Below are 12,791 nucleotides of genomic sequence, written 5' to 3' on the forward strand. Positions count from 1 at the left end.
TTTTGCATACAGGCCTTAGAACAGTCATCATACAAATACATTAAACAGTATTATTATTATTATTGTATTAATATCCTATTTTGCCCCTATTATTTTTATCATTGTAATGAAAAAAAATAGTACATTATTTTTATTCTGTTTTCATTCTTTGTGGCTTTCTTTGGTATTGATATTAATGCTAATAATACAATCATTTTTTAAAAATCCAATAATTATTATATAAGTACTAATTAAAAAAGATATATTATTGTTTTTATTATGCATTAAATTAGTAAAGTTGTATTATTATTATCATTGTCTGCTTTTGAGATGACCAGACTATGGCGCTCTTGTTCTGGTCTTTTATGTATATGTGTATGTCCGTCCAGGCTGCTCAGTACAAAATGGCTACATCAGTCATACTTTAGCTTTTTAGAATTGAATACAAATTAGGTAACTGCCAGTTTTTGCAGCAACTCTTGTCACCTTCCTCAAGTATGTCCAGGCTGCTTAGTACAATATGTCCAGAGTAAGTTGTCGGAGTAATAGTCAAAAACAGTTTTTTTTACGCTTGCGATTTTGTACAAAATTTAAAAAAAAAACGCTGATTTACTTTTGGAATAGAAACAAAAGAGAAATTGCTGTGGGTTCCACTGTACTTGGACTAGTTTCATCTTCTAAACCAGGAGTGTTAAATAAAATGCTGCATTTCATTGAATGTAGATGTTGGAATGTTACCTGATAAAGTGGCGCAGGTGTGGTTGCCAAACACTTTCTTATGACCACCTTTTGGAAACCAGCTGTGCCCTGATCCTTCTGAATGAAACGTGCACGTGTGCTTTTATTTTGTAAGAGGCGTCATTTTGTTTCTGTTGCAGCTAGGATGTCACGGAAAATTAGCTCATCTAACGAGCAAAAGCCAAACACGGGTAAGACTGAGCTGGTAACTATTGTTCACATGTTTGGTTCTTTTGACTTTTTTTCTGCTGTGTTTTTAAATGATTATTATTCAAGCCATGGGACATGTTGAAAGCGCGTCTGTGTCGAACTTGCGAGCAAAGTGCCATTCCCTGCCGTGTCGGAATCGCGTTAATCACAGCGACGACGGCATGAAGATGAGCAGGAAGAGCGTCAAGCTGGTCTTCCCTAGAACCAGCTCAGACACCGACTTCAGTGAGTGGACCCGGCCCACCGGTGCGCTCGGACCTGGGACCAAAGACGTGGGCTAAAAGACACTAACCCCCCTCTTCCCACATGTCACGGGGCTTTTATTCTGAAAAGGTGTCCACTAATTCCGGCCATCTGGAAGTTGCACCCCGCTGTGACTCCTTCAGGGTCTCTTGCTTTGGGTTTTTTCCCTCGCCGTTGCCTTAATGCATCTTCTTTCAACGACGTGGACTCTTATTTTGGAAACTGGGATCACTTTAATATGAAGGCTTCAGATTTTTTCTGTGCTAAAATGTCATCCGTGAAGGGAAAAAAAAAACATTGAACGTGTATAAAAAAATCTGCCTTCATTCTTCCCAATGTTCATGTGACTTACAGTATCTGACAAAAAAGGGAAGGAACAATATTTTACAACAAGGATCCCCAAACTTTGGCCCGTGTGCCCACAATCTGGCCCGTGGGACGTCCCAGGTTCTTTTTGATGTTTTAAAATCTGTTCTGTGCAGCCGCTTAAGCGATTCATATTGTAAATGTACAGTAGATGTAGATGCTCATATTCAAAGAAAGGGGGAAATTGTGGGGGCAAAAGGGGTACAAGACAAAAATATATAAAGTGTTTGTGTGTGTATGTATATATATATATATATATAATATATATATGTATATATAAACAATGAGTACAGGCCAAACGTTTGTACACGCCTCATTCAATGTGTTTTCTTTATTTTCATGGCTATTTACATTGTAGATTATCACATCAAAACTATAAATGAACACATGTGGAATTGTGTACTTAACAAAAGAGGTGAAATAACTGAAAACACGTTTTATTTTCTACTTTCTTCAAAACACCCACCATATTTATATATATGTATGTATATATGTATATGTATATATATATGTGTGTAGATGTATGTATGTGTGTACATACAGTATATATATATATATATATATATATATATATGTGTGTTTATATATGTATGTATATATGTATTTATATATGTGTATATATATATATATGTATGTGTATTTATATTTATATATGTATGTATATGTATGTATTTATGTATCCATCCATCCATCATCTTCCGCTTATCCGAGGTCAGGTCGCGGGGGCAACAGCCTAAGCAGGGAAACCCAGACTTCCCTCTCCCCAGCCACTTCGTCCAGCTCTTCCCGGGGGATCCCGAGGCGTTCCCAGGCCAGCCGGGAGACATAGTCTTCCCAACGTGTCCTGGGTCTTCCCCGTGGCCTCCTACCGGTTGGACGTGCCCTAAACACCTCCCTAGGGAGGCGTTCGGGTGGCATCCTGACCAGATGCCCGAACCACCTCATCTGGCTCCTCTCGATGTGAAGGAGCAGCGGCTTTACTTTGAGTTCCTCCCGGATGGCAGAGCTTCTCACCCTATCTCTAAGGGAGAGCCCCGCCACACGGCGGAGGAAACTCATTTCGGCCGCTTGTACCCGTGATCTTATCCTTTCGGTCATGACCCAAAGCTCATGACCATAGGTGAGGATGTATTTATGTATATGTGTATATATATATATACATATGTATGTATGTATGTATATTTGTATATACTGTGTGTATATATATACACACATGCATAATAACATCATTAATTCCATTCAGAATTAATTCATGATTCAAAATCCATACTTTTTAATAACATAGTGTGCCAGTTCTATGTTTAACTATTACTTAGAAGAAAGCTGATTTTGTTAAATGAAATTCTACCCAAACATTTAATAAAGTTACACACAAATGAGGCAAGGAGAAGTATCCAACACTTCTCTTTTGTTAAGTACATCTGTACAGAAGATAAGTTAAGTACATCTGCACAGATGATACGGCCATCTACAAATACAATGTGATTCGTCTGAGAGGCTGAACAGGACAGAGTTTTTTCTTTGAATCGATTAAGAATCGTTACAAATAAGAATTGTGATTCATTCATTTTCACCCTCCTGATATATATTTAGCATAAATATGTACTTTTGTGAGATACTGTATGAACACAAATGACCAATCTTCCTTTGACTCCTGTGTTGTTCACTAGCCTCCTTGTTTGTGTTCTTTACAATGTTAGTAGGAAGGAATCATCTTTTAATCCCTCACAAGGACGTGTGTTCCCTTTGTTCAGACTCCAAGGACAACTGCTTCATTCGCTCACGTAGTTCCAGCGTCAGCAGCATCGACAGAGAATCCCGAGATGCCGTCTCTTCCTTCTGCTTCTGCGAGACCTTCCCCAGGAAGTCAGACAGCCCGCTCAGCCCCTGCGTGCTGGTGGGCACCACCCAGGGCACGGTCATGATGGTGGCCCTCAGCCTGCCCCCCGGCGGGGAGGACCAGAGGCTCCTGCAGCCCGTCGGCGTCTCCCCCTGCGGTGAGTCCGAGGTGGGAGCGGGCGTGGGTCGGCATCGCTCACCTGACCCGTGACTTCTTCGTCTTGCAGGCACCGTGGCCAAACTCAAAGGGGCCGTCTTGACCATGGCGCTGCTGGACGCCACAGGAGCCCTGCTGCCCACCCCCTACGAGTCCTGGTACGACCCCAACGCCTCGGACGAGGAGAAGGAGAAGAGCAAGCGGCGGAGGCCGGCCTCCCCGCCCTCGTCGCAGGAGGGCCAGGACTGCCAGTTTGCCGTCTTGTGCTCGGAGAAGCAGGCCAAGGTGGTGGCCATGCCCTCGCAAACGCGCGTCCACAAACACAACATCACCGAGTCCTCCTTCGTGCTGAGGGCCGACGTGGTGCAGATGGCCGGCGCCAACTGCATCGCCTGCTTCTGCGCCAACGGTCACATCATGACGCTCAGGTATTTCCCCCACGACGCCCTTAAAGTCTGTCCTCTGCGGTAACACACGCACTTCTGCAGCTTGCCCAGTCTGCGGCCTCTCTTGGACGTTAACTACCTGTCGCTGACCGACATGCGGATTGCCAGGACCTTCTGCTTCTCCAATCTGGGCCAAGCCCTCTACCTCACCTCCCCCACGGAGGTCCAGAGGATCACCTACAGCCTGGACACCTGCGACAACCTGCAGGTACCAACATCTTTTTGACCCTCATCTTCAAATGTCCACTTTTGCTTCCTAAATACTGTATTATTAGGGACCAGGACCATACACATTTGAATCCATACGGTCCCGATTACTGGTACCTGGTGATCAATACCACTTTTCAGTAGTTTTGTATTTGTTAAAGGGGCTTTTTGCAACATTTATGCCAACTTTCCAAATGATTGATTGAAACTTTTATTAGTAGATTGCACAGTACAGTACATATTCCGTACAATTGACCACTAATTGGCAACACCCCAATAAGTTTTTCAACTTCTTTAAGTCGAGGTCCACGTTAATCAATTCAATGTCAATGTATTTGACACAGTACATTAGATAGCTGTTTATTGTCATTGTAGAAGTACAACGAAACTTTGTTTTCAGCACAAACCCGTTCAACCTACTCAGTGGTCTAGTGGTTAGAGTGTCCGCCCTGAGATGGGTAGATTGTGAGTTCAAACCCCGGCCGAGTCATACCAAAGACTATAAAAAAATGGGACCCATTGCCTCCCTGCTTGGCACTCAGCATCAAGGGTTGGAATTGGGGGTTAAATCACCATAAATGATTCCCTGGGGGGGGGGGGGTCGTACAGACCTCTATGTAGGTCTCACTTAGACCTACATTTCCTTAATTGACATCCTTCAGCAAAAATCAACAGGAAGTTGTCAATTACCCCTTCAAAACAAGTTTTGTAAAAACCCGTCACCTTTTTTCAAACATTATCTCCTCTGAGCGCGTTTGTCGTGTCGGCTTCAAACTCGCACAGGAAAGAGATTGAACCCTTCTGATTAAAATTTGCGCAAAGAGTTTTTCTAACTGCTCCGGTTTTGATTTTACGAGCCTTCAAAGAACCGCTGCGCTGCTGCCGTCTCAAGATGGCCGCTTAAAAGCAGGAAGCACCAGCGTGACCACACACTGCAGAGAAGGTAGGTACCGTGCAGGTAAAGATATGTTGACTGGGTGAAAGAAGGAGGCACCAGTGTGACTCCAGGATACAGAGAAGGTAGGTACTGTGCAGGTAAAGATATGTTGACTGGGTGAAAGAAGGAGGCACCAGTGTGACTCCAGGATACAGAGAAGGTAGGTAATGTGCAGGTAAAGATGTGTTGTCTGGGTGATGGCAGGAAGCACCAGCGTGTATGGGTGAAAGAAGGAAGCACCAGTGTGACCCCAGGATGCAGGGAAGGTAGGTAATGTGCAGGTAAAGATATGTTGAATGGGTGAAAGAAGGAGGCACCAGTGTGACTCCAGGATACAGAGAAGGTAGGTCATGTGCAGGTAAAGATATGTTGAATGGGTAAAGGCAGGAAACACCAGCACAAGTCGGTCCCGTCCATCCCTGCTTGCAGCTTTAATTTGTATTTGTGGGCTCTTTCAACATTTTGGGTTGCCGACCCCTGCCATAGGGCATGAAAACGATGATAACGACCCATATAAAACACTGTTATTGCCCTTTGATGGACCAACCTGTCTTTTGTCATCCAGGAGATGCTGAGTGAGTTGTTCACACCTGTGGAAACACCTGAAGCCCCCAACAGAGGTTTCTTCAAAGGCCTCTTTGGTGGAGGAGCTCAGTCTCTGGACCGGGAGGACCTCTGTGAGTATTTCAAAACAGACCCAGTCGGCGCCAGAAACCTCGTTGTCGACGATTTGTACGCGTTCCCCGTGACAGTCGGCGAAACCACCGCCGGGAAGGCGTCCCGCAGCCTGGCCCAGCACATCCCCGGCCCGGGCGGCATGGAGGGCATGAAGGGGGCGGCGTCTGGCGTCGTCGGGGACCTGGCCCGAGCCCGGATAGCTCTGGACGAGCGAGGTCAGAAACTGGGGGAGTTAGAGGAGAGGACGGCGGCCATGATGTCCAGCGCAGACTCCTTCTCCAAACACGCTCACGATGTAGGCACCTCTTTGACTCTCAAGTGCAGGTTTTGTATCGGTTCTAAAAAATGTTGTTTTCAAACATCACGTCACTGCTCACTACATATTTACAGACCTACAAAGTCCTCACCTTGGTCTTTAATTTGGAGATATGACATCATGATTTTTACTAATACAAAAGCAGTGAAGTTGTCACCTTGTGTAAATGATTAAAAAAAAGAGAATACAATGATTTTTAATTTATATTCCACTGAATAGACTGCAAAGACAAGATATTTCATGTTCACACTGAGAAACTTCATTTATTTTTGAAATACCGTATTTTTCAGAGTATAAGTCGCTCCGGAGTATAAGTCGCGTCCGCCAAAAATGCATAATAAAGAAGGAAAAAAACATATATAAATCGCACTGGAGTATAAATCGCATATTTGGGGGAAATGTATTTGATAAAAGCCAACAGCAAGACATTTAAAAGGCAATTTAAAGTAAATAAAGAATAGTGAAGAAGAGGCTGAATAAGTGTAGGTTATATGAGGCATAAATAACCAACTGCTATGTTAACCTAACATATTATGGTAAGAGTCATTCAAATAACTATAACATATAGAACATGCTATACCTTTACCAAACTATCTCTCACTCCTAATCCATAAATCCCATCAAATCTTATACGTCTAGTCTCTTACGTGAATGAGATAAATAATATTATTTGATATTTTACAGTAATGTGTTAATAATTTCACACATAAGTCGCTCCTGAGTAAAAACTGCGACTTATAGTCCGAAAAATACAGTAGTCATGAACTTAGAATTTAATGGCAGCAACACGTTGCAAAAAAGTTGTCACAGGAGCATTTTTACCAGTGTGTTACATGGCCTTTCCTTTGAACAACACTTAGTAAAGGTTTGGGAACTGAGGAGACACATTTTTGAACTGCAATTCTTTCCCATTCTTGCTTGATGTACAGTTTAAGTTGTTCAACAGTCTCCTGCCTCATATTTTAGCCTTCATATTTTCAATGGGAGACAGGTCTGGACTACAGGCAGGCCAGTCTAGTACCCGCACTCTTTTACTACGAAGCCACGCTGTTGTAACACGTGGCTTGGCATTGTCTTGCTGAAATAAGCAGGGGCGTCTACGATAACGTTGCTTGGATGACAACATATGTCGCGCTAAAACCCGTATGTCCCTTTCAGCATTAATGGTGCCTTCACAGATGTGTAAGTTACCCATGAGCTGGGCACTAATACACCCCCATACCATCACACATGCTGCCTTTTACACTTTGCGCCCAGAACAGTCCGGATGGTTATTTTCCTCGACGTCCACAGTTTCCAAAAAACAATTTGAAATGTGGACTTTTCAGACCACAGAACACTTTTCCACTTTGCATCATTCCATCTTAGATGAGCTCGGATCCAGCGAAGCCGGCGTTGTTTCTGGGTGTTGTTGATGAATTTTTTAAAATATAATTATAAATTATAAAAAAAAAAAATTATTTTCCTGAAAGAATCAGTAAAATACTATCTATCTATCTATCTATCTATTTATTTAGCAATCTATAAATGGCTTTCGCTTTGCATAATAAGAGTTTTAACTTGCACTTACAGATGTAGCGACTAACTGTACTTACTGAGTGTGGTTTTCTGAAGTGTTCCTGAGCCCATGTGGTGATATCCTTTAAACACTGACGTCGCTTTTTAATGCAGTACAGCCTGAGGGATCCAAGGTCACGGGCATTGCTGCTTACGTGCAGTGATTTCTCCACATTCTCTGAACCTTTTGATGATATTACGGAGCGTAGATGGCGAAATCCCTAAATTCCTTGCAATAGCTGCTTGAGAAATGTTATTCTTAAACAATTTGCTCAGGCATTTGTTGACAAAGTGGTGACCCTCGCCCCGTCCTTGTTTGTGAACGACTGAGCATTCCACGGAAGCTGCTTTTATAGCCAATCATGGCACCCACCTGTTCCCAATTAGCCTGCATACCTGTGGGATGTTCCAAATAAGTGTTTGATGAGCATCCCTGAACTTTCTCAGTCTTTTTTGCCACTTGTGTCGGCTTTTTTGACACATGTTGCAGCCATCAAATTCCAAATGAGCTAACATTTGGAAAAAATAACAAAAGTTTCTCAGTGTGAACTTTAAATATCTTGTCTTTGCAGTCTGTGCAATTAAATATAAGTCATTGTATTCTTTTTATTTAACTTACCATCGGATTAGGATTAAGCCAAAGAAGCGTCAACAATGTAATATTTTTACTCCTGACTTTGTTTTTGTTGTTCCCCTCAGATGATGGTGAAGTACAAAGACAAGAAGTGGTACCAGCTCTGATGGCGGCATGTGGTGCAGCACTGTGGACTCTGTAAACACACACACACACACACACACACACACACACACACACACACACACACTCCAGTATGATCCAGGAGGTGGCGCAGATACTTTCGTCCCTACTTCTCTCCCCGGGATTTTTTTTTGTTTGTTTTGTTTTGTTCCCAGCATAAAAACGTCACCTCGGGGAGCTCGTCTTTTTTCAAACATTGCTTTGTCCGCCAACCAGGAGTCAAGTCTGATGGTCCACATTGTAAGACCCCCCCCCCCCCCCCCCCCCCCCCCCCCCTCGCCCTTCCTGTCTAAACAAGTGATGGATGAAGTCCATTACTTTTTGGTGTCTCTATCGAAGCACTTAAAGAACATTTTGGGATTACGACGCAGGAGCTGATGGACCTCCTACCTGAAATAAGGGCTGATAGTTCAATCATGCTCCTCTATGAAGGACATTATTCATCCGGGCATTACTGACTTGTAGGTATTTATTCCAAGCTTGTTGCACACACACACAGATGTTTAGCGCCCCCTGCTGAGGATGAGTTTACATTGCAGACACTGGAAACACCCTGAAGGTATTCGGACTGCGTTTGCAGACCTTTATAGAGACACCATTTGATTATTGTATATCTGGGTTAGCATTCTTATTGCCTTTTTTTTTTTTTTTTTCCTCCTGCCAAAAAAAAAAAAAACATGAAGGAAGGAAAAAAAACACTCCAGTTGTCAGCCATTGTGAAGAATATTTCTCAAAACACTGATGCACACAAGCTAACCTGTATCAATGCTAGTGATGGGCGATACCACACTTTTTTTTCTAGTTGCTAACGATCCCATTCCGATCCCTAGGGTGACGATTCAGTTCAGAATCAACTCTCGATTCCAATCTATTCTGGCCATGTATTATTGGTTGGAGTGTAACAGAATGCGCATTTGTATTGAACCGTTTCGGTACGGGGGTTCGGTTCGGAGGTGTACCGAACAAGTTTCCACACGGACATATTAAGTAGCGTACCACACGTTGTGTAGACCAGTGGTTCTCAAATGGGGGTACGTGTACCCCTGGGGGTACTTGAAGGTATGCCAAGGAGTGCGTGACATTTTTTTGAAATATTCTAAAAATAGCAGCAATTTAAAAAAATATGGATGTAGGTTCATAAAGTGTGAAAAAAATACAACAATGCAATATTCAGTGTTGACAGCTAGATTTTTTTGTGGACATGTTCCATAAATATTGATGTTAAATATTTCCTTTTTTGAGAAGAAATGTTTCGAAGTAAGTTGATGAATCCAGATGGATCTCTATTACAATCCCCAAAGAGGGCACTTTAAGTTGATGATTAGAAATCTTTATTTATCATTGAATCACTTGTTTATTTTTATGTCTTTTTTCCAAATAGTTGAAGAAAGACCACTACAAATGAGCAATATTTTGCACTGTTATACAATTTAATAAATCTGAAAGTGATGACATAGTGCTGTATTTTACTTCTTTATCTCTTTTTTTCAACCAAAAATGCTTTGCTCTGATTAGGAGGTACTTGAATTAAAAAAATATTCACAGGGGGTACGTCACTGAAAAAAGGTTGAGAACCACTGGTGTAAACAATGAACACCAAGGCCCAACACACAGCATGCAAGCAGCGACCGGGCTAGGATAGACTGACCACACCTCCTCTTTTCACCGGATATGTCCTCTTTTGTGGGGCTGTCCGGGTGGAGTTTCTTAAATGCCTCAAATTTCCAGCATTTTAAGTTAGGGTTGTGTGTATTTTCAATGTACGTTCAGGGTTAAGAAAGGGTTAAAAACAAAACAAAAAGTGCTCCACGCAGCAACATTGGTGATGAGTTATGATAAACGTGTCGCCGGGCTCTGATTTATAACCCTTGGTTTATCACATTCTTTTTATTATCTATAGCAGGGGTGTCAAAGTGTGCCTCGGAGGCCATTTGTGGCCCTCAGCTAATGTTTTAAAGGCCCACGACACATTCTAAAAATACTATTAAAATAAACAAAAACATAAACAAAAGTGAAATTAAGCTTAAAGGCTAAATGTAATTTAGAAAAAGTTGCAACGTTGACTCATAAAACAAAGCTGTTTTTCTTTCTTTCGAACTGTCATTGCTCAAAACATAATATTGAATCAAAATCAATTATGATTTATTGACCTATCCAAGTTTCCCATTACTTCACTTCAAATATTCCATTAAAAAAAATATTTTTGGTGGAAGATTTTGCAAATTTGGTAAAAAAAATAACCCAAAAATTTATATTTCTTAATGTACCGAAAATAAACCGAACCGTGACTTGTGGACCGAGGTACGTACCGAACCGAAATGTTTGTGTACCGTTACACCCCTAATTATTTGGTATAATTATAATGAACATTTTTCAACACAGGTTAAAAGTTTTAAAAAAAAGCTCCTTCTGGTTGCATGGAAATGGCCTAAAAAATGTATTTTAACAAATTCCGATTAAAAATGTTTTTATTTTTAATCGATTTTAGAAACTTATGAATGGATAGTGGAGGAGTCCAAGTACCTAGAAGTCTTGCTCACGAGTGAGGGAAGAGTGGATGGTGAGATCGACAGGCGGATCGGTGCGGCGTCTTCAATAATGCGGACGTTGTACCGATCCGTTGCGGTGAAGAAGGAGCTGAGCCGGAAGGCAAAGCTCTCAATTTACCGGTCCATCTAAGTTCCCATCCTCACCTATGAGCTTTGGGTCATGACCGAAAGGACAAGCGGCCTGAATGAGTTTCTTCCCCCGGGTGGCGGGGCTCTCCCTTAGAGATAAGGTGAGAAGCTCAAAGCAAACCAGCTGCTCCTCCACATGGAGAGGAGCCAGATGATGGGATTTAGGCATCTGGTCAGGATGCCACCTGAACGCCTCCCTAGGGAGGTGTTTAGTGCACGTCCAACACGTTGGGAAGACTATGTCTCCCGGCTGGCTTGGGAACGCCTCGGGATCCCCCGGGAAGACCTGGACAAAGTGGCTGGGAAGAGGGAAGTCTGGGCTTCCCTGCTTAGGCTGCTGCCCCCGTGACCTGACCTCGGATAAGCAGAAGAAGATGGATGGATTTGGCCTTAGTGTGTGAATGTTGTCTGTGTTGGCCCTGTCATGAGGTGGCGACTTGTCCAGGGTGTACCTCATCTTCCGCCCGAATGCAGCTGAGATGGGCTCCAGCACCCCCCGCCACCCCGAAAGGGACAAGCGGTAGAAAATGGATGAATGGATTTAGAATTGGGATGAATAAGAATCCCCTTTCGGATCCGAATCCAATTTTTTGGGGGGTGTGAATACTTTGGCAGCATTTAGTGGAAATGCATAAAGAGCGGCCGGTATCAGCCATCACACCAATATCGCCATTGTTTCAGATTTTTCGCCAAATCAACTACACTCTTTTTTTTTTCTTTTTTTTATGTCATGTTTACAACCGTACAATTTATATGCGATGTCATGAAGTTCTAAAAGTATATTCCACGACAATGAAGTTCTCTCTAACATGCAACTCCTTTGATAAAGTCACATGATTATCGACACCAGTATTGAAACCTTCTGATATCCGAGATGTCAGTCATTGGGTATCACTGTGTTGTGTTGACTTGACTGCTCTGTAGATGCTTTACAGTCATATTTATTATCCACTTAACTAAACAGACAGAAAATATCAATATTCTAACATGATTATCAACACCAGTATTGAAGCCTCGGTATCAATATTTCAGTATCACTTTCATTATGTTGAGTTAGCTGTGCTGTAGATGCTTTAAAATAGTATCAACACAGCAAGGTACACACATAATATCAATATTCTACCTTGACACTCAAACTTTGGTATCAGTGGTGTCGACATTGTGATCTGCCCATCACTAGTGTTTGCCAGCATGCATTCAGGTGTGATTTTGGTTTCAGAACTTTTTTTTTTTTTTTCCTCTCTTGTTTTTTGTGCTTAAGTCCATAAAAAGAAGATCTGCTCAAATCATTTGTCATGAAGTGCAAAAGGCAGTCTTGCTATTTGCGTATCAATACACTGTTGGCATGTTGGTATCACTCTACCTAGTTGCCTATCAATATAAGTATGTGCGTATTAAAGTATGTGTGTGTATAAATATACGTGTACACAAACCCCAAAACCAGGGAAGTTGTCACGTTGTGTAAATACTAAATAAAAACAAATCTTTTTCAACTTATATTCAGTTAAATAGACTGCAAAGACAAGATATTTCATGTCCACAATGTTTGCAAATAATCATGAACTTCGAATTTAATGGCAGCAACACATTGCAAAAAAGGGGCATTTTTACCAGTGTGTTACATGGCCTTTCCTTTTAACAACACTCAGTGCAGGTTTGGGAACTGAGAAAACACATTTTTGA

The 12,791-nt window shown here is 42.0% G+C and overlaps 1 protein-coding gene across 1 annotated transcript in view; it reads left to right on the top strand.

The window, feature by feature from the left end:
• The window catches only part of stxbp5b (syntaxin binding protein 5b (tomosyn)), a 100,517-nt gene that overhangs the window by 84,095 nt on the left and 3,631 nt on the right, over positions 1 to 12,791 (top strand). The window contains 8 exon segments of the mRNA XM_061896302.1: positions 858 to 908; positions 994 to 1,152; positions 3,291 to 3,533; positions 3,603 to 3,960; positions 4,021 to 4,186; positions 5,688 to 5,799; positions 5,875 to 6,095; positions 8,373 to 8,445. Of these exon segments, the coding sequence (XP_061752286.1) occupies positions 858 to 908; positions 994 to 1,152; positions 3,291 to 3,533; positions 3,603 to 3,960; positions 4,021 to 4,186; positions 5,688 to 5,799; positions 5,875 to 6,095; positions 8,373 to 8,414 (1,352 nt within the window). The 3' untranslated portion in view covers positions 8,415 to 8,445.

This window comes from Nerophis ophidion, linkage group LG03 (assembly GCF_033978795.1).
Source record: "Nerophis ophidion isolate RoL-2023_Sa linkage group LG03, RoL_Noph_v1.0, whole genome shotgun sequence".
NCBI lineage: Eukaryota > Metazoa > Chordata > Actinopteri > Syngnathiformes > Syngnathidae > Nerophis > Nerophis ophidion.